The sequence below is a fragment of the Monodelphis domestica genome, chromosome 4 (assembly GCF_027887165.1).
Source record: "Monodelphis domestica isolate mMonDom1 chromosome 4, mMonDom1.pri, whole genome shotgun sequence".
NCBI classification, from domain to species: Eukaryota; Metazoa; Chordata; class Mammalia; order Didelphimorphia; family Didelphidae; genus Monodelphis; species Monodelphis domestica.
Window position 1 is genome coordinate 449,823,063 of NC_077230.1, and position 27,762 is coordinate 449,850,824.

The 27,762-nt window shown below is 41.6% G+C and overlaps 1 protein-coding gene across 18 annotated transcripts in view; it reads right to left on the bottom strand.

Annotated features, from left to right (window-relative positions):
• Window positions 1-367: 367 nt before the first annotated feature.
• The window catches only part of LOC103105713 (intestine-specific homeobox-like), a 55,410-nt gene continuing 28,015 nt past the window's right edge, over window positions 368-27,762 (bottom strand). For all 18 annotated transcript variants that reach the window (XM_056796892.1, XM_056796882.1, XM_056796890.1 and 15 more), the window contains 3 exons: window positions 6,138-6,196; window positions 4,750-4,931; window positions 368-3,508 (listed from right to left, as the gene is read on the bottom strand). In XM_056796892.1, coding sequence (XP_056652870.1) covers window positions 2,855-3,508; window positions 4,750-4,931; window positions 6,138-6,156 — 855 coding nt within the window. In that variant the 5' untranslated portion in view covers window positions 6,157-6,196 and the 3' untranslated portion in view covers window positions 368-2,854. The remainder of the gene's footprint in view (window positions 3,509-4,749; window positions 4,932-6,137; window positions 6,197-27,762) is intronic.

Here is a 27,762-nt window from a genome sequence, read left to right on the forward strand (position 1 = left end):
TCTGCTTCTGACCTTCTGGACTTCCACACAAAGGCCCTACAAGGAAACTTTGGTGTACTGTCTTCCCCCATTAAATGAGAAGCTCCTTGAAGAGGGCAGAACTGTCTGGGTTTTCCTCCTATTTGTTCCCCAGTGCTTAGCACAGTGCCAGGCACACAGTAGGCACTTTGTGGCCATGCTTATTCTGTGTGATCCTGGGCAAGTCAACTAAGCTTTCTGGACCTATTTCCTCAACTGTAAAATGATGGTGTTGGATGAGATTGGACCTCCTTCATGGTCCCTTCCCGATCTAGACCTAGGATCCCTTTACGTACCAGAATACCTTGTTAGACGAAGATGCCAGAAGGATTCACAAAGAAGAGCGTGGTAACCAAAAGTCATTGAAGTTTATTGACATAAATAGGGTGATAAAAATACAACTTAGTCCCTGCCAACAGGGTTGGCATATCACATGACTGAATCATTGGGAAAGGGAGACAAGGATATTTCCAAAGATAACAAGACAGCTGCTGTTTGGTTCAGATCCAAGGGTAGCAGCGGCAACCTTCCCCCGCTGCCCAGGGATCCACTTCACAGAATGAGGTTATTAATTCACTAAAAGCAGCTGGAGGCAGACAGTCTCAGGATGGTGAGCTTTTTACAAAAACAAAACAAAACAAAACAAAAAAACAAGGTCAAGTGAACATCCGTCTTCAGCATTGACTTAGTGGCATTGTCTATCATCCTGAACACCCAGGAAGCACGGCTGGCTCTAGAAAGGAATGAAAGGGAAGGGAAGGCAGTACCCCATCCTCCCTACTCGGAGGTTCTTCAGCACTTCAAAGACCCAACCTACTCCTCATCCTTAACCCATGGTTTCAGTTAAGTGTTGAGTCCCGATAATCCAGGAAAATCCCAAGGAGGCAGGCTTCTTTTTTTTTTAATCTGAAAAGGGTTGATCTCTCTTGGTGGATGCCCACATAAAGCCACTCTTCCTCTTCCTCCTAGCTAAATTCCTTGCCCACTGGACTGCCATATTGTCGACAAGCCCACCACTGGAGGTTCATTTCTTTGGCTTCAGCACTGCCCTTTTTGAAGGTCCTCTCTTTAGACGCAACGTTTATTCCACCAATAGTTATCAAGCAAGTACTGCTGCAGGGGACTGACTAAAATAAATCCTCACATGAGTGTCTGATTCTCTAAGTATAAACTAAGTGCCCATGACAGGTAGTGACACTATGGGAAATGATACAAAAATAGGGAAAAGAAAAGACTCCCTTCCCCCCACCCCAGTCCCACCCTAACCCACCCCAAAGCTTATAGTCTACTGGGAATTCAATATTTACCTAGGTAATAAGGAGGGAGATGAGCAAAGGCTTCCCATACAAAATATCCCCTGAGATGAGCCTTGAAGGACGAATTTAGCTTCTCAAGGGTGAAAAAAACAAAGAAGTGCTCAGGGGAGAGAAAAGGAGGATCAGGTGAAAGTAGGAAGGAACCTTGGAAGTCAGTGACCTAGCCCAACCAACCAAGGTCCCAAGGAGTGAAATGGTCTGCTCAGGGTCACACTGTGAAACCAGAAGCTGGGATCTCTATAGGTCAGGCCACGCCGCTTCCCTGAAGGAATGAGGGAAGAAAAAAGATAGGGATAGGGACAACATCATCATCAACATCATCATCATCATCATCATCATCATCATCATCATCATCATCATCATCATCATCATCATGGCTAACTCCATCAGAGGCTCCGGTTTGGCCAAAGGTTTCAAAATCTGGTCTCTCTCCACTAGAAGCACCTGCTACCTAACAGGGGAAGCCAAGGACAAAATTGGGCCTTGGAGAAAGAAGAGGAAGGGAGGACGGGGAACCCCGAAGTCCTGCCTAGAGAAGAAGAAAACAGGACTTCGAGGATTGAAGTCCTGGCAGAGCCAATCACTGGACTTCACCAGCATCTACCTCCAAGCTTAGGAGAAGGAGAATATTCTGTTAACTGTAAAAATACGACTGTTATTATTGCCATCTTCTATTCCTTTTTGATAGGCTTAAGGCTTAACTGCAGAGTTCATGAGGGAGGCTCCCCTTCCTCCACTCAGGGAGAAGAACGTGGTCTACACGTGCCCACTTCATACAGGTTCATTCACAGCCATGCCCTCCCAAGGTGGTCTTTGAATAATAGAGCTAGGTAACAAATATTGGCATTCAATTCAGGGTTTTTTAACGTCAGCTTCAAGAAAAGTCTCGTGTTGGTAGGATAACTCCAAAGACACAGGAGGGCTTCCATTTCTGACATGATCGCTCGAGGTACTTTCTAAATGACTCCCCAGAGACCAGTGATGGATGGCCCACGGACTGTCTAGGGGTAAGGCAAGTATGGCACCATGAAGCTTTTCCTTAATTTTGGACTAATACTGAACAGGCCAATCTGGACCACTCTGGTCTCTTGTACCCTTCTTCCCTGGCCCGTGGACCTGCTAATTAAGAGACGAGCATCATTCTACAAGCTGGTGGTTGTTGAGCTTCTCGAAGCAGGGGCAGAATTCCCAATGATTGACTGTGGATCGAGCAGAAGTAGGGGAACAAAACCCAGCGTGACTACCCGTCCACGCGGCTCAGACTAAGACACCCCGAGTTCCATCATCCATCTCAGAGCAAAGGTTCAGGACCATTTCTGTCCCTCAACAACAAAAGAGGAATCCATTGTGTAACTCAAAGTACATCAAAGAGACAGTTCCGGTCAAACGGCTGCCTGGGCCCAGGAAGCCGACCAGATCATGGATCATGGAGCAGAGGTAAGTGGGGGGCAGAAGGGGAGGGGGAAGAAAGAGTTCCATCGTGGCTCCAGACGCTCCTGCATCCTGGGACTGAGAGGCATTCATTTGGCCGGAGAGGTCTCCGGCCCCCCTGCTTCTGTGGCTAGGGATGCTGAGGCACTGGGAACGGTATCTGGAAGGGGGGTTGCTGGTGGGCTGGGGGACAGGGCGGGTGCCACCGGGACTGGGTGCTGCTGTAGGTATTCCAGATACTCTTGCATCCAGGGATACTGCTGGGACTGCTCGTGCAGCTGGCGCAGATACTCGAGCCAAAGGCGTCTCTCGGGCTGCTGTCCTCTCTTCAGGCTCTGGAGCCGGGGGTGCGTACTCTGGGAGGGGCTTCCCCAGGACTGGGGCTTTAGACAGGGGTGAGACTCCACCGTCAGGGCGGGAGGCTGCAGCCAGGCTCCTGGGCTCGTGGAAGCCTCCTTGGCCAAGGCTGAGGCTGGGGCCACTGTCTCTGGGAAGCCAGGACTTTCCCCAAGGGCCGCCTTGGTCACCTTAGACGAGGGGAACCTGGACCTATTTGGCCACGCTAACTGGGCCTCTGCGAGGCTCTCCTGGGGAACATGGCTGGGAGTTGAAGTCTGAGGATTTCTCGGGCCGTGGACCAAGGAGCTCTGCTCTCCCTGGTCCTGGGCCTGCCCGGATAAATTCAAGCTTTCTTTTTCTTTCAGCTGCCTTGACTGCTTGGCTCTTCGGTTCTGAAACCAATTCTAAATGGGGAGAGGAAGAAATGGCATGAAGTCCACTAAGCCAGCGCTGCCTTTTCCTAGGGTTTCTGGGAAGGAAGGGGGAGATGGAGGAGGAAAGGGGGGGCTGCCATGGCGCTGAGCCCCTTCCTCCTATTGTCTCCTCTGATCGGATTGAAACAGGCTCGAATGCTAGCTGTGCAGGAGCGCACGGCCACCCCAGCACGAATCCTTCAAATTGTCCTCTTCAAGGACACACCGAAAGCACTGATTTTCTCTCTCTACTCTCCTGGACAGAGGCTCTTGGCCTTTAGAAAGGATCTCTCTGGATCACCGCACTTCCAGGAACTGGGATTTTATTGGGGGGGGGCTACAGTCGGTACTTCATAGGAGCCCATCTCTGGAGAGGTCACGGGCCTTGGAATCCGCCACGGGGCAGCTCAAACCCTACCTCAGACACGCACGGTCTAGGGGGAGGGAGTCACTGAGCCTGTTCCTCAGGTCCTCCCGTGTCAGAAGGAGCAGCTGGCACGGTCCATGTCGGGCCCGTCAGCCCGCATGCGACGCTAACCACCCCCGGCACCAGCAGGCAGGAAGGAGGACGAAAGCCGCGCCGCCTTCAAGGCCAACACAAGCTAACCGAAACGGCTTGCGGTGGGAAGGGCAAAAGGCAAGAAATTCAGCAAAACGCGAGCCGTAGCCCCCCCCCTCCCCGCTAGAGGGGTTCATCCCTATCAACAGGGGGGGAAATGAGGCTCCAAAAGAGTCAAGAGGCGGGACTTGAACCCCCCTCCCGGGGAAGGGCCACACTGCTACCATGAACAGGGGATGCTTTCTGTCTTGAAGTCTGGCCCAGTGCCCGAGTTAACGCCTGCTCTTTCTGCCCTGCTGCTCCAGCCGGTCCAGATCTTAGAAGATGTGAACCGAGGACCCCCCAGCTCTGGGCCTGGGAGCTGCCCCTTCACACACCCGTTAAAGCCTTTGTGCAGTTCAGCTTTTATATATGCCTACTTTCTGCCCTTTAAAGGATCGGCAGTAAAGAGTAGTGCCAAGCGTTGGATCTGAAATTCAAGGACCTGGGTTCAAGTCCCGGCCCCGCTTCCGAACCCCTGAATGACCTTGGGCACGTCGTTTCCTTTTTCTCGGGGTTCCTCTCAGAGAGGCCTCGAAAGGGGGGCGCAGAGCACGCCTGTCAATGAGCTTTTACAAGCCAGACCCCCACCGGCCCCCTCTCACAGCAAACTCGACGCCCGCCGCGCACTCACCTGGATCCTGGACTCGGGCACGTCGAGGCGGTTGGCGAGCTCGCTGCGCACGGAGTAGTTGGGGTAGGGGTTCTTGTGGAACTCGCCCAGCAGAACGTCGAGCTGGACCTCGTTAAACATGGTCCGCTCCCTCTTGGCCCCTTTCTTACTGCTCGTCGAGGAGTCCGAGGTCAGGGCAGGCTCTAGAAGGGGAGAGCTGAGCAGTCACGCGCTGGAAGCTCCCCAGGCCGGGGCGGGCTGGCCGGGTGACTGACCCCACGGGGGCTCCACCTTGCTCCACCTCCGCCTCCCTCCCAACCCTCCCTCCGCTCTGGGGTCTCCTGCCGTCTATACCGCAGGCTATTATTCTGTCTACACCTGCTAGGTAAGACCACCTCCCTTGGAACAAGCTTCCCTCTCCCTCAGGGGACGCCAGCTAAGTGCCCTTTCCGGGTCCAGGAGACAACCCGTGCTCGGGAGGCTCCGGGGCACACCGGGGAGGGGGCAGGCTCCAGACCCGCAGGCCAAGCCAAGGCGTCACCAGGGCGGTCCGGGGCAGTTTAGGAGAAGCGAGGTGGCTCTGTGCATAGAGCACTTGGGCCCGGGCTCAGGAGGACCTGGGTGCAAAGCTAGCCTCAGGCCCTTCCTCACCGTGTGACCCTGGGCCAGTCACTGAACCCCACCCGGCTAAGCCAAGTTATTAGAGCAGCTGAGGCCAGGGGAAGGGGCGCCCAGTGTGTGGCGGCGCCGCACAGCGTAGTGTCACTCCTGTACAGTGCTACTTCCGCTGACATCATCCTGTGCGTGGCGCCTCAGCAGGAGGCTCCGCGCCAAGGATGATGTGGCTGCACAATGGAAGAGCTTGGTCAGCACGGAGAGCGGGGGGGGGGGGGGGATTGCACACTGTGTAGACTGCTGCCCGGTGAGGGTTATTATAGCCCGGCCCTCCAACGGTCTGCGGGACAGTGAACTGGCCCCTGGGTAAAAAGCTTGGGGACCGGCTGGACTCAACCTCAAAATCCCCAGCATGCTCCAAAGCTCGGGGTCGCCTCACACACACAGGAAATCTTTCCGCAGCCTCCCTGAGGCACCCGGCGTTGTGGGGACTTTCCTTAGCTCCAGCCCCATCGAAGGACATTGAAGTTGAGGCCCTTCGCTCCCCACAAGGGGGGATCCGCAGCTGGGCTTCCTCGGGGCATCCTGTGTCCCCCGAGGCTTGGAAGAACCCCGTCTGGGGCGGCTCTTTCATTTCTTAATTTAGCAGCCACTCGCAGTTCTGCACACCCAGCAGCGCCACATCCTCCACCCAACGGAATAATGAAGAGGAAAAAAATCTCCCACGCCCGGGGAATCGCGGTAGCCTGGCACCCCGCGTCGGAGGGAAAATGGGCCATCGCTGGGCCACTCACCAAGCTTGGAGGGCTTCATGGCGGCTGGCCGGCTGCGGGAGTTGGACGTCTTTCTTGGTCTGTAAGGACAAAAAGAGACAGGAAGTTGCGGCACTTCAGGGAGTCGGGGCGGCAGCAGGAGGCGCAGGTATTTGTTCTTTTCCCTACAAGGGCCTCTTGTTTGATTGCCTGTTTCCAGAAGAAGTGGGCTCCTCAGCTTCTATTATTGGATGAGCCTCTTTCCCTTTAAATCAGTTCCTTTTTTGGTTTGGTTTGAAACCCTTACCTTTTGTCTTAGAATGGATCCATTCCAGAGAGCAATAGGGCTGGGCAATTGGGGTTAAGTGACTTGACTAGGGTCACACAGCTAGGAAGTGTCAAAGGCCAAATTGGAACCCAGGACCTCCCCTCTCCAGGTGGCTAGCCCCTTAGATAAGAGTTTTAAAAGCTCTTGGGGTGTCTCTGTGACCTCTGGCCATCTAGGGAAGCCTAGGAATACTGTATTAAAAGCATAAAACGAGAACCCGATGGCACTGGGAGAGTTGCCAACATCTTTTTTTTCATTCACAGACCCAGGTTAGGCAGCCCTGCATTCCAGGCCAATAACCCATTTCCCTCTATTTCTGGCCGTTCCCCACTCCCTGTGTGTAGTCAGTCCCAGGAAGAGCCCCAACGGGCCTCACTTTTGCCCCGGCTCTGCGTCTGGAACAAAGGCAGCATTTCAGGAGTGCTTCTCCATTCAGCCCCTGCAGGTCGCCAGCGAGGGCTCTGCCCGGAGCCTCTCCCCATCCAGTGCCTTCTAGTCACCATTAATAAGGCCAGCGCTTTAGGGAGCAGATGCCATCTTCACGGCTTTTCTGATTTCTGATCAAGAAACTGGGGGTTTCGGTACCGCTTCCAATATCGACGGCTAAGCAGCAGGCACCTGAGGAGAGGCTGAGATCGCTGCCAATTGGCGTTTCAATTGCGGGCGGTTTAAGCCTCACTCTGTCCCAGGCTCTCGGTCGGTGCCGAGGAGCGGATTGCTTTCCCCTTGTCGGACAGTCCAGCACGCTGCAGGAAGCCAGTCTCGGGGATCCGTTAGCCTGGGGCGCCTTCGGACGACCATTCGGGGAGGCTCGCGCCTGAAGGCCAGGGGAGGCTTGGCTCGGCTTAAGCGGGCATGAAGTTCAGAAGCGAGATCCTTACAAGGCGGGAGCCTGAATCGGGAGGCCCCAATCCTGGAGGAGCTCACAGGTCAGCCTTCCGCCCCTTTGCGTTTACGGAAGGATTTCAACTCCTCCAGTGCCCAGATGGCCTCTTTCCTTACTTTAATTCCATCAGCGAAGCTTATGAAGCACCTTCGTTGGTGGAAGGCCTTCTACCAAGGGCTGGGCACACAACGCTAAAGCAACAAGACTTTCCAAACTCGGAGAAACGCCATCTGGCCCAGGCCATTGCCCCCCGTCGACCAGTAAAGATCTATCGGGGTGTCTGTGCTGGGCGACGTGCCGCGGGCCATTCATCACCTCTTCCCCCTCCATCTTTCCAGGCTCCATATACCTTAAACCCTCAAACCCCTCGACTTGCCATGAACCATTGTTATCGGCCTCCTGGTTGTTAGCGAGGACACTCCATTCAGTTTCACTGGCCATCCTCCGGGCCTGGAATACTGTCCCTCCGGGATCTCCTAGATTCCTTCAACCCCCAGCTCAACCCCCCTGCCACTCACAGGAAGCCTCTCCCAATCTCCCTTAATTCTCTGGCTGAGTGCGAAGTGCAAAGGATACCCAGGAAGGGAAAGCCAGTCCTTGCTCTGGAGAAACTCGGCGTCTAACAGGGAAATACATGCCAAGAACTCTGTACAATCTGCATTCGGGCTAAATTAGAAATAATCAGCAGCTAGATGGAATCACAGTGCAAAATACCAGGCCTGGGGTGAGGAAGCTTCACCTTCCTGAGTTCAAATCCAGCCTCCAATACTTCCTAGGACTATGATCCTGGGCAAATCACTTAACTGCTGTTTGCTTCAGTTTCCTCATCTGTAAAATGAGCTGGAGAAGGAAATGGAAAAACCACTCCAGTATCTCTGCCAAGAAAACCCCAAGCGGGATCAGGAAGAGATGGACGCGACTGAAAAACACCTGAAAGGGAGCAATCAGTAACGGAAAGACCCTAGAATTAAGGGAGACTGGAAAAGGAGGCGTTTTAGCTGGGGTTCGAAGGAAACCAGGAAATCCAGGAGGGAAAGTATTCCAGGCATGGAGGACAGTAGGTAAAAATAACTGAAGAGATGGAAAGTCTTCCCCAACAACCAAGAGGTCAATGACAATGGTTCATGGGTAAGTAGAAGGGTTTGAGGAGTTGAGTGTAAGGCTAGAAAGATGGGAGGGAGGATTAGGTTATAAATAGCTCTGAACAGCAAACAGAGAACTTTATATTTGATCCTGGAGGTGATAGTGATGGGAGTAATACATAGAAAGTGTGAAAGGGGGCAACTGGGTAGCTCAGTGGATTGAGAGCTAGGCCTAGAGATGGGAGGTCCTAGGTTCAAATCCGGCCTCAGCCACTTCCTAGCTGTGTGACCCTGGGCAAGTCACTTGACCCCCATTGCCTAGCCCTTACCACTCTTCTGCCTTGGAGCCAATACACAGTATTGACTCCAAGACGGAAGGTACGGGTTTAAAAAAAAAAAGAAAGTGTGAAAAATAAGTTGGGGAGAGACTATGAAAAGCTTTAATGCCAAAGAGAGGAATTTGGATTGGTCCTAGGAAGCTAGTAGAGCTCACTGAGTGGAGAGACAACGTGGTCAGACCTGAGGCTTACAAAAAACAATTTGGCAGCTGTGTAAAAGATGAATTAAGCAAATAGATGAATTAGGAGGCTATTTTGATAGTCCATGCCAAGAAATTATGAAGGCCTTAACAAGAATGACATTAGTCATCGGAGTAGAGAGAAGATGGATACAAAGAAGGATGTGCTGGTAAATGTTTAACAACCAGCTCTCTGAAAAAAACAAACCCACATATACCACACCTTTAAATTTAATCTGCAATAGAAATATATTTTATAACTGAAGAAATGACAATATTTGATCACTGACTGGATATGTGGGATTTTGTCGAGGTAGATTTTGAAGTTGTGAACCAAGCTGATTAGAAGATTGGTGGCAACATAGACAAAAGGAAAGTTTGGAAGAATGAAAGCCTTGGGAAGGAAAGATAATGAATTTTGTTTTAGATATGTTGAGTATTCGAAGTCTACAGAACGTTCCATCTGAAATGTCCAAAAGGTAACTGGACGTACATAACTAGAACTCAGGACCCTAGGGCTAAATATATAGACCTGGGAGTCCTCTGGGTAGGGGTGACAATGGAAGCCATGATGGGGTTTCAATAGTCTTCTGACTGGTCTCTCTGCCTCAAATCCTCCCCCTTCCCCAAAGTCCATCTTCCACTCAGATGCCAAAATGACCTTCCAGAATCAAAAGTCTTACCTCCAAGATCAAACATAAACAACAAGTTGGCAAAGATTTATTACCAACTGTGCTTGGCAGATGCTAACTAAGCATTAGGAATACAAAGAGATAAACCCCAGTTCCTGCTCTTAAGAAGCTCACCGAAGACAATGTGTAAATAGTCATAGACAAACATGATCTACACAAGATAAAGGAGGAAGAATCAAAAGAGGGAAGGCACTAGCATTAAAGGGGATCAGGCTTCTTATAGAAGGTAGAATTTTAGCTGAGACTTGAAGGAAGCCAAGAAAACCTGGACACATACACAGGATGGAGGGAATTCCAAGCATTAGAGGAAACAAGAAGTACAGAGACAGTGTCTTCAAGAACAGCAAGATGTCAGAGTATGTAGAGGAAAGTTTATCAAGACTAGAAAGTAGAAAAGGATCAGGTTAGAGAGGGCTTAAAAAAACAAACAAATTAAAAGACCTCAATTAAACATGAAATTAGAAGTTTGGAAGATTAAAGAAAAGATTAAAATTAGGAGCTGGACTTGTAGAGGAAAAAAAAACAATAAAACAGAAGAGCTAGTGGTTAACTTGATTTTTAAAAAGAAAGAGAAAAACTAAGTTACCAGTATCAAAAATGAACATGGAGAATTCACCACAAATAAAAATAAAATTAAAACAATTAAAAGGACCTATTTTGACCAATTATATGCTAATATATGATAATCTAAGTGAAATAGATTAATATTTACAAAATTATTTTTTAATATTACCAGATTAACAGGAGAGGGAATACCTGAGGAGTTAGAGTCAAGATGGCAGAGAAGGTACATGGACCCATCTAATATTTACCAAATTCCCTCCCAAAAAACTATGATATAACACCTCAGAATGAATTCTAGAGTAAGCATAATCCACAAAAAAGATGGGGTGAAGTAATTTTTTTAGCCCAACAGAACTTAGAAGGCCAGCATAAGGGATCTAGTGCACCAGGGTAGAGGTAGAGTGCAAAGCAACATGGCAGGGAAGTTCCTACTATGGCAACAATCCTTGGGAGCAGCTGAAACAGAAGCAAAAGCTTCTAATGGGGAACTATGTGATTCTTACTCTCATGGGAATTGGTTCAATGAGGGAAGAACATACACAAACAAATGGGTACAGAAATCTATCTTATACAGAAAAGCAAGAGGGGAAGGAGTTAAGAGAATGGGGGTGGAACTGATAGAAGGGGTCAAATTGGGGAAATGGTGGTCAGAAATAGGATAGGGAGTAATACACAGGAATCAAAATGTTGCCTTTTTTTTTTAATCTCTGTAATAAAGACCTCATTTCAAAAATACAGAGAAAAGTATCAAATATGTAAGAATACAAGTCATTCCCCAATCAATATATGGTCAAATGATATGAACAGGCAATTCTCAGAGAAAATAATTAAAGCTTTCTTTAATTATGTAAAAAAAGTTCTAAATCACTATTAATTAGAGAAATGCAAATTAAAACAATCCTGAGGTATGATCCCAACCTATCAGATTGGCTATTATAACAGAAAAGGAAAATGACAAAATTTGGAAGCTATGTTGGTAATAAAGACTGGAAAGCACTGTTGAGGGGAGTTGTGAACTGATTCAATCACTTTAGAGAGTAATTTGGACCTATGCCCAAAGACATATCCTTTGACCCCACAATACTCTTACTAGTAGGTTTGTATCCCAAAGAGATAAAAAATTAAAAGGGGAAAGACCTGTTATCTACAAAAATACTTAAAGCAGCTCTTTTTGTGGGGGCAAAGAATTGGATAGTGAGGAGATACCCAACAATTAGTGAATAGTTGAGTAAGTTATAATATATGATTGTAATGAAATACTATTGGGCTGGTAGAAATGACAAACAGGAAGAACTAAAAAACCTGGTATGAATCTTAAAATTTCTCAGACTCTAAGGTTATTCCTTCTTTTAAACAATGGAGGTACTTGATCAGGAATGTATTGGGAACTTTACATTACTCCACCCATACTTAGGCATGCTTTAGGGGAAGACAAAGTTGTAAAACTCCTTACTGAACAATGAAGGTACTTAACTCATACTTATAGTGAGGCAAAATCCCTTAAGCTAAGTCTATTTTTTAGATCTAATACAAAAAGGTGCTAAGTACCTATGAAGGTCAGGCAATTTGCAAACTTGCAAGGGGCAAAAAGAGGTGTGAACTCACTCGGAAGTTTTAGTCTACCCAGAGAAGCTGAGAACTAAAGAAGGTGTGACTTAAGATTGGTCAGTCCCAAAGAAATCAAAACTATTAATAAGCACATGAAAAAGTGTTCTATATCTCTTATAATCAGAGAGATGCAAATCAAAACAACTCTGAGGTATCACCTCACACATAGCAGATTGGCTAACATGACAGCAAAGGAAAGTAATGAATGCTGGAGGGGATGTGGCAAAGTAGGGACACTAATTCATTGCTAGTGGAGTTGTGAATTGATCCAACCATTCTGGAGAGCAATTTGGAACTACGCCCAAAGGACGATAAAAGACTGTCTGCCCTTTGATCCAGCCAAAGCACTGCTGGGCTTGTACCCCAAAGAGACAATAAGTAAAAAGACTTGTTCAAGAACATTCATAGCTGCACTCTTTGTGGTGGCCAAAAATTGGAAAATGAGGGGATGCCCTTCAATTGGGGAATGGCTGAACAAATTGTGGTATATGTTGGTGATGGAATACTATTGTGCTAAAAGGAAAAATAAAGTAGAGGAATTCCATGGAGACTGGAACAACCTCCAGGAAGTGATGCAGAGCGAAAGGAGCAGAACCAGGAAAACATTGTACACAGAGACTGATACACTGTGGTACAATCGAAGGTAATGGACTTCTCCATTAGTATCAATGCAATGTCCCTGAACAATCTGCAGGGATCTAAAAAACAATATCCACAAGCAAGGGATAAACTATGGGAGTAAAAACACCAAGGAAAAGCAACTGCTTGACTACAGGGGGGAAGGGGATACGACTGAGGAGAGGCTCTAAATGAACACTCTAATGCAAATACCAACAACATGGAAATGGGTTCGAACCAAGAACACATGTGATACCCAATGGAATCGTGCATTGGCTATGGGAGAGGTGGTGGGAAGGGGGTAGGGGGGGAGGAAAAGAAAATGATCTTTGTTTCCAATGAATAATGTTTGGAAATGACCAAATAAAATAATGTTTAAAGTGAAAAAAAAAAAGATTGGTCAGTCCTTTGGAAAAACGTCTACTGTGATTGGTAGATGTGAGAACTTAGGGGGGTGACATAGGAGAAAATTCTTTTTTAAAGGAGCTGAAAAGAGGTATCTGGGGGATTTAGCTTGCCAAAGCTGAATTGGAGAGAGGCAGCTTGCCAGAGCTGCCTTGAAGGGCTTGGTGACTGGATGAAAATTCAGTTTGCCAAAGCTGAATTGGAGCTCGGACTAGTTGGAGTAGCTGGGTCTCTCTGAACACTAGAATCTTGCTTGGGACAAATCTTGTGGTGAGTGGATTAAAGACTGACTGATCTCTCTCTTAGGGCTTGGGCTGAGGCTGGCCTGGGCTGGCCTACCCCTTTTCTCACTATTTCCTCATAAAAACCCAGCTGACAATATCTTGAAACCATATTTTCCGCGGTCACAGTTTATACCAACCACTCTTTTTTAATTGTTACACATTGTACATAGTGGCAGGAATACTGTACAATGAACAACTGTGAATACCGATTATTCTCAGTAATACAGTGATCCAAAACTATACCAAAGGATTCCTGATGTTTTTTTAAAAATATCATCTGCTTCCAGAGAAAAAGAACTGATAAGAGCCTAAATCCTGACCAAAGCAAACTTTTTTTCATTTTCGTAAGTTTTTTTATTCAAATTTCCTTCCACAAAAGAACTAATATGGAAAAATACTTTATATATATATATATATATATATATATATATATATATATTCTCTTTATATATAATTCTCTTCCTCCCTCCCCACACTCCTTACTCTCTTTTTAAAGTGGCAAGTATATATAATATATATACATGTGGTAAGTATATATAATATATATACATGTAAAATCTGAATGAGATTACTTACCACTTCAAAAAGAGAGTAAGGAGTGTGGGGAGGGAGGAAGAGAATTTGAGACTCAATATTAAAAATTTTAAAGAAAAAATCCCTAGGACTAGATGAATTCACATGTGAATTTTAACAGGCATCTAAAGAACAATTCCAATAATCTATAAATTATTTAGAGAAACAGGTAAAAAATCCTACCAAATTCCTTTTATGACCCAAATATGATACTGACACCTAAACCAGGAAGGACAAAAAAGAGGATAAAAACTAAAGGCCAATTTCCCCAGGGAATATTGATGTAAAATTTTCAGCAAGAAAATTACAGCAATATATCACAAAGTACATACTATGACCAGGTGGGATTTACATCAGGCATGTAGGGCTGGTACACTATTAGGAAAACTATCAGCATTAACTGGCCATATCAATAACAAAAACAATAAAAATATGATTATTCCAATCGATGACAGAAAAGGCTTTTGACAACACTTATTCCTATTTAAAACACTAGAGAACATTGGAATAAATTAAAATGTTTAGTATTTATCAAAAGGCTTTAGCAAGCATTATTTGTAAAAGAGATAATCTAAAAGCCTTACCAATGAAAAAAGAGTGAAACAAGGTTGTCCACTATCTATCACAATTATTACATAGTATAGTAAAAATGCTAGCTATAGCAGTTAGAGAAAGAAAAATAAGTGAAAGGAATAAAAATAGGCAGTGAGAAAACAAAGAAGACTATTTTTTTTCAGATGGTACATTTAAAGAATCCTAGGAAATTAGTTTTAAAACTAGTTGAAATATTAACAACTTTGGCAAAGTTGCAGGATATAAAAGAAACCTATGTAAACCATCAGCATTTCTATATATTACCAATGAAGTCCAGAAGCAAGAAATAGAGACATTCCATTTAAAGTAATTATAAAAATATAAAATTCATGGGGATCTAACAGCCAAGAATTATATGAACACAACTACAAACACCTTTCATTCAAATGAAGTCAGATCTAAACAACTGGAGAAATATTAATTGCTCATGAGTAGACTAGGCTAATATAATAAAAATTATATTCTTCCCAAATTCATTTTTTATTCAATGCCATACTGCCAAGAATATTTGATAGAACTAGAAAAAAAAATAATTTAAAAATTCATCTGGAAGAAAAATATATATATCAAGGGAATCAATGAAAAATAATGTGAAGGACGGTGTCCTAGCAGTACCAGATCTCAAACTGTATTACAAAGTAGTAATCATCAAAACATCTTAGTAGTGGCTAAAAAACAAATGTGGTGAATCAGTGGAATAGATTAGGTATAACAGTAAATGGCCACAGTAATCTAGTATTTGAAAAATGCAAAGATACAAGCTTTTGGAACAAAAACTCACTAACAAAAATTACTGGGAAAATTGCAGTTAGGCAAAAACTAGTTACACACTCACAGTTAGGCAAAAACTAGTTACACACTCATACTGTTTATCAAGATAAGGTCAAAATGGGCACAAGATCCCCAGTTTACAAATGATCAAGGGACATGAATAAGCAGTTTTCACATGAAGAAATAAAAACTATCAATACACACATGAAAAAGTGTTCTAAATCCCTCTTGATTAGAGAAATGCAAATTAAAACAACTCTGGGGTACAACTACACCTAGCACACTGACCAATACAGCAGCAAAGGAAAGTGATAAATGTTGGGAGGGGATGTGGCAAAATTGGGACACTTGTTGGTGGAGTTATGAATTGGTCCAACCATGCTGGAGAGCAATTTGGAACTATGCCTAAAGGGCTTTAAAAGATTGCCTGCCCTTTGATCCAGCCATATCACTGCTGGGATTAAACTCCAAAAAGATAATAAGGAAAAAAGTCTTGTACAAGAATATTCATAACTGTGCTCTTTGTGGTGGCAAAAATTTGGAAAATGAGGGGGTGTCCATTGATTGGGGAATGGCTGAACACATTGTGGTATCTGATGGAATACTCTTGTGCTGAAAGGAATAATGAACTGGACGGATTCCATGTGAACTGGAATGACCTCCAGGAATTGATGCAGAGAAAAAGGAGCAGAACCAGGAGAACATTGTACACAGAGACGGATACACTGTGGTACAATCAAATGTAATGAACTTCTCTACTAGCAACAATGCAATGATCCAGGTCATTGCAGAGGGACTCATGAGAAAGAGCTATCCACATCCAGAGAAAGAACTGTGAGAGTAGAAATGCAAAAGAAAAATATATGATTGATCATGTAGTTTGATAGAAATAATATATAATTAGGGTTTTGATGTTAAAGGATCGCTCTACTACAAATATGAATAACATGGAAATAGGTTTTGAACAATGATACATGTAGAACTGCTTGTCAACTTTAGGAGGGGGAATTAAATGGGGGAATCATAAATAATGTAACCATGGAAAAATATACTAAATTTAAAAAATAAATTTTAATGGGCACAAAAGATAAACAGGGACATCATATTTTGCTAACAGGAGATAACATAAGCAATGCAGTAACATAAAAATTTTTTGTAAATTTCTCTAATGCCTCATTTCTTAAATATATAGGAAACCCAAGTCAAATCTATAAAAATATGAGCCATTTCCCAGTTGATAAATGGTCAAAGACATAAACAAGCAGTTTTCAGAAGAAGAAATCAAAGCTATCCATAGGTGTATGAAAAATGCTTTAAATCACTCTTGAATCATAGAAAGGCAAATTAAAGGAACTCTGAGATACTATCCCATGTATCAGAAATAACAAATGCTAGAGGTGATTAGGGGAAAATAGGTACACTAATGAACTGTTAGTGGACTCATGTATTCATCAAACCATTATGGAGAACAATTTGGAACTATGCTCAAAGGGCTATAAAACTATATACCCATTGACCTGACTACGACACCTGTACCCTAAAGAGACCAAAGAATTTATACATACAAAAATATTTACAGCAGCTCTTTTTTTTTGGTGGCAAAGAATTGGAAACTGAATGGGATGTCCATTGGGGAATGGATAAACACACTGTGATATATATGACTGTGATGGAGTACTACTGTGCTCTAAGAAATGATGAGTGGGATGATTTTCAGAAATACATGGAAAGATCAATATGAACTGCTGCAAAGTGAAATGAACAGAACAAGGAAGATCACTGTACACAGGAACACACACATACATTCACAAATTTTAATGATATATTTTAGTTTTATATCACCTAAATTTTCACTCTCTCATTCTCCTGTGGACTCCTTGACATTTATCCCTTATTTTTAAAAAGAGGGAAAAAAGAGAAAAAAGAAAAACATTCAGCGAAACTAACCAACATATGAAAAACTCCAAGTGCATTATATGCAGCATTCCACAACTATGATTCCCTACCTCTGCAGAGAAGCAGAAAGAGAGATCTTCTTCCATCAATTCTCTGAAACCAAGCTTCATCATTATAATTTTACAGCACTTGTTCCAACAGTTTTGTGTTCTCATTTCCAATGAACTTGCTGTCATCACTGTATATATTTTTTCCTGGTTTTGTTTTCTTTTTATTTCTATTTACTTTCTATCTGTTTTCTTTCTATAATTTCCTTTTTATTCCTGTTAGTTAAGTAAAACTGTCCTTGTTTCTCTGTATTCATCACAGAATATCTCTTACCCTAAAATATTCCATCCATTCTCTTAACTCAATTTGTTTATTCATCCCCAATCACAAGTACCTCCATTGTTTCCAATTCTTTTTTATTAAAAAAAGGGGAATATAAAAGTTTCACAGTGATTGAGGAGGATTTATAATATGAATGAAAGGATGACTCAACATTGGAAAAAGAATTAACATAGGCATATTTTAAAAAAGCATTCCCAAACCACAAGATTATATCAATAGATATAGAAAAAGCCATTGACAAAGGCTTTTACTTAAACAAAAAGATAAAAACCCTACAAAGCATAAGCACTGAAGGAACTTTAAAGAATATGATCAAAAGTATCTTTCTAAAACCCAAAGCCATCATTCTACATAATGGGAAAATACTGGAAGCTTTCCCAATAGAAGAGAAAAGCAAAAATAGTCACTTCCCCAAATATTATCTGATACAGCTATAGAAATACTAGTAAAAGCAATGAGACAGAAAAAGGACATTCAAATCATAAAGATGGGCAAAGAAGTAAGACTAAATTATAATTTGCTAAAGAAATGATAGTTTACTTTAAAAAAAACAGAATCAGTAAAGAGAGAGAATGAATAACTTCAGTAAAGTTGTAGGTTACAAAATTAACCCACAAAAATCAAAAGAATGTCTATACAGCAATAACAAAATACAGGAAACAAAAAAGGGAAATATTGAAAATAGCTAAAAATATCTAAGATATCTGGGTGTCAATTTACCAAAACACATTCAAAACACAGAAATAAAAAAGACTGCCCATCGCAAATGGTTGCCTGAAGATAGACTGAGGATTCCCACATACCATCTAGCAAAATCCTAAAATTCACACAAAATTGAATAACAAAGAAGATATCTAATGAAGAACTATACTAAGTAGACTCCTCCTCTGGAAGCAAGAGTGGAAGTTCCCTTGCAGAAGAGCCAGGGTGGACAAAAAGCCAAAGGTGGTGGACCCTGAATGTTCCAGGAATGACAACACAGTAGGCAGCACCCAGACTGGGAAGTTATCTGGAGTATAATATCCATAACACTCTATCCTAAGATTCCCAAAAGTGCCTTGAAAATTCAGTGCCCTATCTACTATGCCATCTGAATATGTCAAAAGGAGCTGAGTAGTTTTTAAGTGGCCATTGTTCCATTAGACGGAATTAAATGTTAACACTAAAATTACTTATTATATTGTGATTTTTTTTTCTTGTTCAAAATTTACCTCAAATTCTCTTGTGGTAGAGCAATGTCTGAGGCCAAAGAGGGGGATACTACGTCACTTTGTTTTTGCTCTGAACCAGAAATCCTTGTATTTAGAATAACATTAAGTTAACAAAAATTGTTACTGGCAGACTTAGATAAGCATCGTATGGTCTTAAAGATTTTTTCCTCGCCATTTGCTATCCCTCATAATTAGAATGCATGAAGAGAAGAGTATACAAATGCAAAGAAAAAGATAAGGGGAGTAGGCAGCAATTGAACTGCACTCTGAAATGGACAAAGGGAGGCTGAACATACATTCACATATACACCTATGTTCACACAGTTTGGTACGGAAATCCACCAAATTTAATGGAGAAAGAGAGAAGATGAGAGTAGAATTAAGAGGAAGGATAAAAAGTTAGAGAGAATATCCATAAGCAAAACCCAGTTTCTGATTCTGAAGGAGGAATACAAGAGGGCAAACAACCTCCCTTCAGAAGAACCAGAATCTACGAGGGTATTTCAGATTGCTTCTTAAGACAATTGTGGAATTATTGAACAAATTATGGTATATGAATAGAGTATAAGTGTTTTAATATAAGAAATGGCAAAAAGTCAAACTCAGAGAACGCTGTGTAATACATAAGACGACAGAACTCATCAGAAAATTCTCTTATGGTACCCCAAAGAAATAATGAGGAAAAAGACTTTTCTACAAAAACGTTTATAGCCACGCTCTTTGTGGTAGCAAAAAAAAATTGAAAAATGAGGGGTGTCCATCGATTGGGAAATGGCTCAATAAATTGTGGCATATGTTGGTGATAGAATATTATTGTGCTGAACGGAATAATGAACTGGAGGAATTCCATGTGAACTGGAAGGACCTCCAGGAACTGATGCAGAGTGAAAGGAGCAGAACCAGGAGAACATTGCACACAGAGACTGATACACTGTGGCACAATGGAACGTAATGGACTTCTCTGCTAGCAGCAATGCAATGATCCAGGACAATCCAGAGGGACTTAGGAGAAAGAATGCTGTTCACATCCAGAGAAAGAACTATAGAAATGGAAATGCATTAGAAAAATATGGATCACATCGTGCAATAGGGATATGATTGGGGTTTTGATGTTAAAAGATGGCTCTACTGCAGATATGAATAACATGGAAATAGGTTTTGAACAATGATATATGTATAACCTAGTGGTACTGCTTGTCAGATTTGAGAAGGTGAAGGAAAGAGTGGTTGGGGGGAGGGGTCATGAATCATGTAACCATGGAAAAATATTCTAAAGAAAAAAAAAAGAAAATTCTCTGATGTTGGGAAAAACTGAAGGTAAAAGGAGAAGGGGATGGTAAGGTAAAAGATGGATAGACAGTGTCATGGTAGCAACAAACATGTCTTTGGACAGATTTCAAGAGATAATAGAAGACAGAAAGGCCTGGCACACTAAGGTGCGTGGGGTCAAAAAGAGTCAGACATGACTAAACAACAGAGTAAAATAAACAGAACCAGAACAATTTAAGCTAAGACAACAATATAAAGAAAACCAATTTTCAAATGATTAACTCTGAGCAATGTGATGACCAATCAGGTCTCCTATGGTGAAGCATGTTAACCACCTCCTGAGCCAATCAATAACACTCATCAAGCATCCATGTGCCAGGCATTTGCCAGATACTATGTTAAATACTGGGAATGCAAAGAAGGGCGATAGACAGTCCCTACCCTTGAGGACCTCACTATCTAATGGGAGAGACAACAATACAAATAAGCTATATACAGGATGAACTAGAAATAATCTAGGGAAGGCACATGAACTAAGGACTGGGAAAGACTTGCTGCAGAAGGTGAGATTGTAACTGACTTTTCAAAGAGAAGCCAGATGGTGAGGATGAGGAAGAGTTCCAGTCATGAGGGAAAATGCTCATAGTTGGGAAGATACAGTGTCTTGCTCAAAAGCTCAACTTTACCAGATAACAGAGTAGACTGAGGGGAGGGAGAGAGGGAGTGTAAGTTATGTAAGGGGGAGAAAAGGGGTTTTATATAAAAGTTTGGACTGGATTATTTAAGAATAAGGTTGCCAGGAATTTAATTCCAAAGAGATTTATTTATAATTTATTAACAAAATATAGAAAGAGTGAAGTAAGAAAATGAGAGGATAGGGTAAAATATCTAGCCTAAGCACTAAGTATTTTGTTCTGACCCCTGACTCAAAAACAGGCAAGGGAGTTTTAGTCCTTAGCTGGAGAGGCCTTGGCTTTGAGCCGAGGACCTGGGAGTTTCTCTCCTGAGGCTAGTCCCTTCAGAAAATCTAGGAAAGGAGTCAGTTCTTTTCACTCACCAGGTGGCAATTCAAAGGGAGAGATTCAAGAATGTCTCACCAAGTACAAGGGTCTCAGGTCCAGTCAGCAGATTCTTCACCAGTCTCCACCAGTCTCCTCCTCAAACTCAGAACTCCACAAGACGACAAAGTTCTTTCCAAAGTTCTCTCTGAAGATCCCCTCCCAGGAAGTTGTAACTCCTTTTTAAAGACACTTTCTTTTGCATCACTTCCTGTGCCTTCCTCCATTTTTACGTCTACCAATTACAGTTGAAGCTTTGCTTAGAACTGCCCAAAGGGCAGTCATTTTGATTCTGATTCGTCACTCACTATTACACACGTGGGTCATGGATCTCTCCCACTTAATGATTAAGTGAGATATTTACACTTTCAGGGATTAAATCTAATAAGGGGAGTTAATTTAATCTTCGCAATCAGGGGGAAGAGTTAATTAATTTCATTTTCACAATCAGGGGAGAGTTAAATTTAATATTTAGTTACATGACAAGAAAGTTGGGGGGGGGGGGTGTAGAAAAGGAAAGGACAGGTTATAAAAGGCTTTGAAAATCAAAAGATTTTACATTTGATCCTGGAAGTAATAAGGGAGCCACTGGAGTTTATTGGAGTTTATATAACAGGGGAGAAGCAGGTGACATAAACCTGCATTTTAGGGAGATCACACTGACAGTGGAGGATGAACTGAAGTAGGGAGAGACTTGTGACAGGGCAAGCATATCCCTTAGCAGTCTACTGCAATAATCTAGGAGTGAGGCAATGAAGGCATTCACTGGAGTGGCAGCAGGATCAGAGGAGAAAAGGGAATATATTTGAGAGATAATACAAAGGTAAAGACAAAAGGCCTTGGCAACAGATTAGAGCTGGAGGTAGGATGAAAATTAAAAGAGTAAAGAGTCAAAAATGACACCTAAGTTTCAATCCTGCACAATTTAGATAGATAGTAGCACTCTCAATAATGATAGGACAGTTTGGATGTAGAGAGAGTTTGAGGAAAAAAGGAATAAGTTCCATTTGGGAAATACTGAGTTAAGGATATCTACAGGAAACTGAACTCAAGATGTTCAATAGATAAATGGAGATCATGAGATCTCCATTTATATTTAAATAGAGGTCATCAGAAAGGGTAGAGGTGGTTGGGGAGATACAGAATCATGAGCAAAACAATGATAATTGAATCAATGGAAGCTGATGAGTTTACCAAGGGAAATAATTCAGAGGGAGAAGAGACCTATACATGAATACGAGGTGCAGAGATAAACATTTCTGAACATGGCAACTATATAGATTCATTGTTTTTACTCATTTGTAACGATTGTTTTGTTTTTCTCTGGGTTTTTAAATGAGAGGAGGGAATCAGAGAAAGAAGGAATAACAACATTGAGACCAAAAAAGAGAGAAATTTTATAACATTTATAAATTTATAACATTTATAACATTTTTTTATATATATAAGAGAAAAGAAGGAAGCACAGACAAGTAGGGCAGTGTTGAAAGTAATGGATAATTATATATTATATACATATTATATATATTATAATTATATATATATATACACGCATATATACACATATGTATTTTAAAATGAGTAGTATGAAATGGAGATTTACAAAAACCAGAAATGACTTACTGGAAAAACAAGCAAAAAAGTCCAGTGAAGAAAAGAGTGCCATAAAAAGTAGGATGGACCAAATGAAAGAGGATCAAAAGATCATGCAAGAAATTCAGTCTTTAAAAATTTGAATTGGGCAAGTAGAAGCTAATGATTTCATTAGACATCAAGAAACAATAAAACAAAATCAAAAGAATGGGGGGGGGGGGAATGAAATATCTTATTGAAAAAGCAAATGACCTGGAAAATAGCCCAGGAGAGACAATTTGAGAATTACTGGACTACATGAAAGTCATGACCAAAGAAAAAGCCTAGACATCATATTACAAGAAATTATGCAAGAAAACTGTCCTAATGTTATTGAACTAGAAGGCAAAACAGATATTGAAAGAATCCACAGATCATCTCCTGCCATAAATCCCCAAATGACAATTCCCAGTAATGTTATAACCAAGTTGAAGAGCTTTCAGGACAAAGAGAAAATACTGCAAATGGCCAGAAAGGAACAATTCAGATATCATGGAACCCCAGTTACACAGGATCTGGCAGCTTCCACACTGAAGGGCCACAAGGCTTGAAATATATTCTGGAAGGCAAAAGAACTGGCTCTAAAACCAAGAATCACATATCCATCAAAACTGACCATATACTGAAAGTATGGGCATTTAATAAATCAGATTTTCAAATATTCCTGAAGAAGAGGTTTAAACAGAAAATCTGATGTCCAAATACAAAATTCAAGAGAACCATAAAAAAGGTAAATAAGAAAGACAAAATGACATCATGCTAGAGTATTGGACTGAATCTAATTAGGAAAAAAAAATCCATAGACATAGTCTTATACTTGGGTATAAAACTCCCCACAATTTCACAAGTACAAGATGGAGAGGAAGTTAAATAGAAGTTATTATAAAAAAGATCTAGAGGTTTTGATGTAAGGTCAATGAATGGTGTGTTCTAACAGCCAGAAAAACTAAATGGATTGCACTTAAAGAGGTTTGGTTTCCAAGAATAATGCATAATAGTCCAACTGTATTCTACACACATCAGTTCTCATTGGGGAAATTGTGTTTAGCTATGGACATGACAATTTAAGAAGGACACTGATAAATGTGAATGCACCCTGCAAAGGGCAATGGTCAGAGGCCTTGGGTTTCAGTCATATGTGGATCAATAAAAAGAAATAGACAAATTTGTCTTGGATAAGAAAGATTCAGGGTAACATGATGGCCAACTCCAAATATCTGAAGGGCTGTTATGAGAATAAGGAATAGTCTTGATATTTGATCTCAGTAGGCAAAAACAGAAGCAATGAATAGAAACTGCAAAGAGGCTAATTTAGTCTTAATATTAGGGGAAACTTCCTTACAGAATGATCCCCAAAATAGGGCTGCCTCAAGATATGGTGGATTCACCCTTCTTGAAGATCTTCAAACAGAGACTGTATGATCATTTGTTATTGTAGGAATTCCTATTATGAATTGGCTAGACTAAAGTATTACATAAATCCCTTCCATTCCACAGTTCTCTTCTGCTCAGAAAGATGTATACCCTACTAATTTTCCATGTTTTTGACAGTGAAAGGGTTTCTATCCAGGATTATATCCTTTATTCTCAGTAAGGTTTCTGTTCTAGGTTAAAGTATGGATACAGAGATTAAGATTATAATGATTAAGATTATAATATTGGCTGGAAGATTTTCCACAATGATTATGGTCAAAGGGTTTCTCTCCTCTATGGCTTTTCTTATTCTGATTAAAGTTAAAATTTTGGCTAAAGGATATCCCACATCCATAACATTCAAACAGATTCTCTACTGTGTAAGGAATTAAGGGTTTAACTAAATATGTGAAAATTCTAAAATAATATGGTGGTTGCTGATTTAAAATGTTATAGCTCAAGTCAAGATGATTCTTAATAGTTTTCACTTACAAAGAAGGGGATAGAGTAAAAGTAGAGAAATGCAAAAAGAGGGTAGAGAAGATAGAGTCTAGTCTATCACACTAAATATTGCTCCAATGCTTGTCTGAGCCTGACAGGGCTTGTTAATCCTCGACCAGAGGACCCCGTGTCCCACCCACAGCCTCCTCCAAGAGGGGAAGGCCCCTCTGGAACTAATCTCTCTCCAAAAGCCAGAAAAGGAAAGCCAGCTACTCACTCACCCAAGAAATAGTCCAAGGGTCAAGGTCCCAAGTCAAAGCCAAGGTCCAAGTCCAAAGTCACCTCCAAGAGGCAGATCACTAGCCGAAGCTCCAACCTGAAGATTCAAGGCGAAGAGCCCTGGGAAAACCTCCAAACTTTTTATAGTCACCTCCTGTCCCTTCCCTTCTTCACAGGGGCCAATCACAGCTTCCAAATTGCCTAGTAGTGTCTGTGGGATCCACCTCTCATCCTCTGAAGGTGTCAACTATTATGAGAGGCCCAAGAAGGGGTCAACTCTTATCAAAGGATTCACAAGTTTCTGATTGATTGGATTAACAGGGTAGAACTCTCCAAGTGGGAACTCTCTTACTTAGTGTTAAGTAGGGGTGTTTAAGTTTTTGGTTGATTAAATCAAAAGTTGCTGATTGATAGACAAAGAAAGATTCACACTTCACACCAGTGTGACTTCTTTTATGTGTAGTAAGCTTTTCACTATAGCTGAAGGCTTCTCTACATTCATGACATTCAGAGCATCTCTCCAGTATGAACTGTCTTGTGTTTAATAAAATAGTTATACCAGTGAAAGGACTTCCCTCTATTACATCCTAAGGCTTTCTTTCCAGAATAAATTCTCTGGTATAAGATTTGAACTTTGACTAACAGTTTTTCCACACTGATTAAATTCAAAAGATTTCTTTGCTCTACTATGAATAGTCTTTAGTAAGCTGCATATGCCAGGGAAGGAATTCTCCACATTCATTACACGCAAAAATGTTTCATTTCAGTATGAATTATCTGATGCATATTAAGGAAACTTCTCTAGTCAAAGGATTCTCACATTTGTTAAATTTGTGAAAGGAAATTCTTTATTCTCTTTGCCTACTTGGAGTTAAGACTTTGATTAACACTAATTTAAGTGCCTCACTAGATTGTGAAGACAGGATTAACTCTTTTGTCTCCCTTTTGATTGAATCAACACAAGCTTGAACTAGGTGGAGGAGCTCACAAATCACTTAGTGAATTCATGCCCTACTTAGTACTAGGTCAGAAGTCAGTAAGATACTTAGAGAGCTCCACCTGTTTTTCTAACTCAAACAGTCAGAAACTTTTGAATTCTTTTAAGAGTTCACACACTCGGAGAAATGTGTGAATCCAAAGGTGACAACTCAGAAATGTGTGAATCTTAGGAGAGTAAATACCTTTAGAGATGAGAAGTCAGTCCCACAAAAACTGCCCCTGGGAAGTGCTGGACAATATGGAAACTGTGATTGGCTTCCATGAAAAGGGGCAAGGACAGGAAACCACCATAAAAGCCACAAAATACTTTGGCTGGGGGCAATCTTATGAAGTTGAGTCTCATGGAGAGTGTCTCCTGGAGATATTATTTGAGGGAACTTCATTGGAGACTGTAACATAGATCGTGACTTCAACTTGGACTCTGACTCCTGGACTACTTGGTTGGGTGAGTGAAAAGGCTGACTCCCTTTCTAGTTTCCTAAGAGAGCCTACCTTCCATCTAGAGGAGGCCACGTGATTACTCACTACCAGCCCTCCTGGCTGAGGACTAGTATAGGTATTTTCTCTAATCTCTTTCCTCTTTCACATTTCTCTACTTTATTTTCCCCTCTATTTTTGGTAAATAAACTTCCCCTCTATTTTGGTAAATAAAGTTCTGACTTGAAATATAATAATTTCAGAGAACACATTATTTCATATAATTTAAGTCCAACCATTAATTTCAACCTTTCCAGATTCAAAAAGTTTCTTTACTCCAATATAAATATTCTTATGTTCAATAAGCTGTGCCTGCCATGTAAAAGAGTCTTGGCATTCATTATATTCAAAGGCTTTTTCTTCAGTACAAATTCTCCAATATGCAAGTGAGCTGCTCCAGCTAAAGAGTTTTCCATGGTCCTTACATTCTTAAGGTTTCTCTCCTGTATCAATTCTCTTATGTTAGTAACATTTCCTTTTGGGTGGAATGATTTCCCACAGTGATTACTACATTCAATGGGTTTATCTCCTCTATGAATTCTCTGGTGTAAAATAAATAAGAACCTGTTCACATGCAGAGAAAGAACTGTGGAAGTAGAAACACAGAAGAAAAACAACTACTTGATCACATGGGTCTATGAGGATAAGATTGGGGATGTAGACTCTAAACAATCATCCTAGTGCAAATATCAATAATATGGAAATAGGTCTTGATCAATGACACATGTAAAACCCAGTGGAATTGCTCATCAGCTAGAAAAATATTCTAAAATAATTAATTTTTTAAAATAAAATAAAATCACCAAGGGGAAAAAAAGGTTTCCCCACACTGATTATATGCAAAGGATTTCTTTGCTCCTGTATAAACTCTCTTATATTCAATAAAGTTTCCTTTTTGGGCAAATGAGTTCCCACATTCATTACATCCAAAGTATTTTTGTCTCATATAAATTCTCTTATATTCAGTAGGGTTTCCTTTCTGGATAAAAGATTTCCACATTCATTACATTCAAAGAGTTTCTCTCCAGTATAAATTCTCTGATGTTAATAAAGCAAGACCTTTATCTGAAGGTTTCCCCCTCTTCATTATATTTAAAGAGTTTTTCTCATGTCTATATTTTCTAATGGATAATAAGGTTAAAAATTTACTGAAGACTGCCACCTTCATTTCATTCCAGATGGATACCTAACAAGGGATTTCCTTCCAGGAGGATTCTATGATTTTTGTGAAATTTTCTGTCTCTGTAGAGTTTACCACATTTATATGGTTTTCTTTAATGTTCATTCTATTAAATAAAGTCCTCTGCAATGTAACTGACTGTCTTTTTGCTTATAATATGTACAAATCTTCCTCCTGGAAAAGAATTTATCATGTTCACTTGGTTCTAACCAGTGTTAAAAGTTCTTTTGATATGTGCCACATTCTTGTAGATTTTTTCCTATGTGAATGGCCCTGTCGTGGAACACACTGAAACTTCTTCCAAACATATCACATTCCTGAACACTAAAGCTTAGTGGAAGTTTTCATCCCCATGACTATCTCTTCCCTCGATCATCTTTCCTGATTGTACTTCTTTTGCTCTACTCTGACACCATATTCCCAAACTTTCTCCCAAACTGCAATCCCAAGATCATGTGTCTCAGTTTTTTCCTTGGATGATTTTGTCCACAGAAATGCCC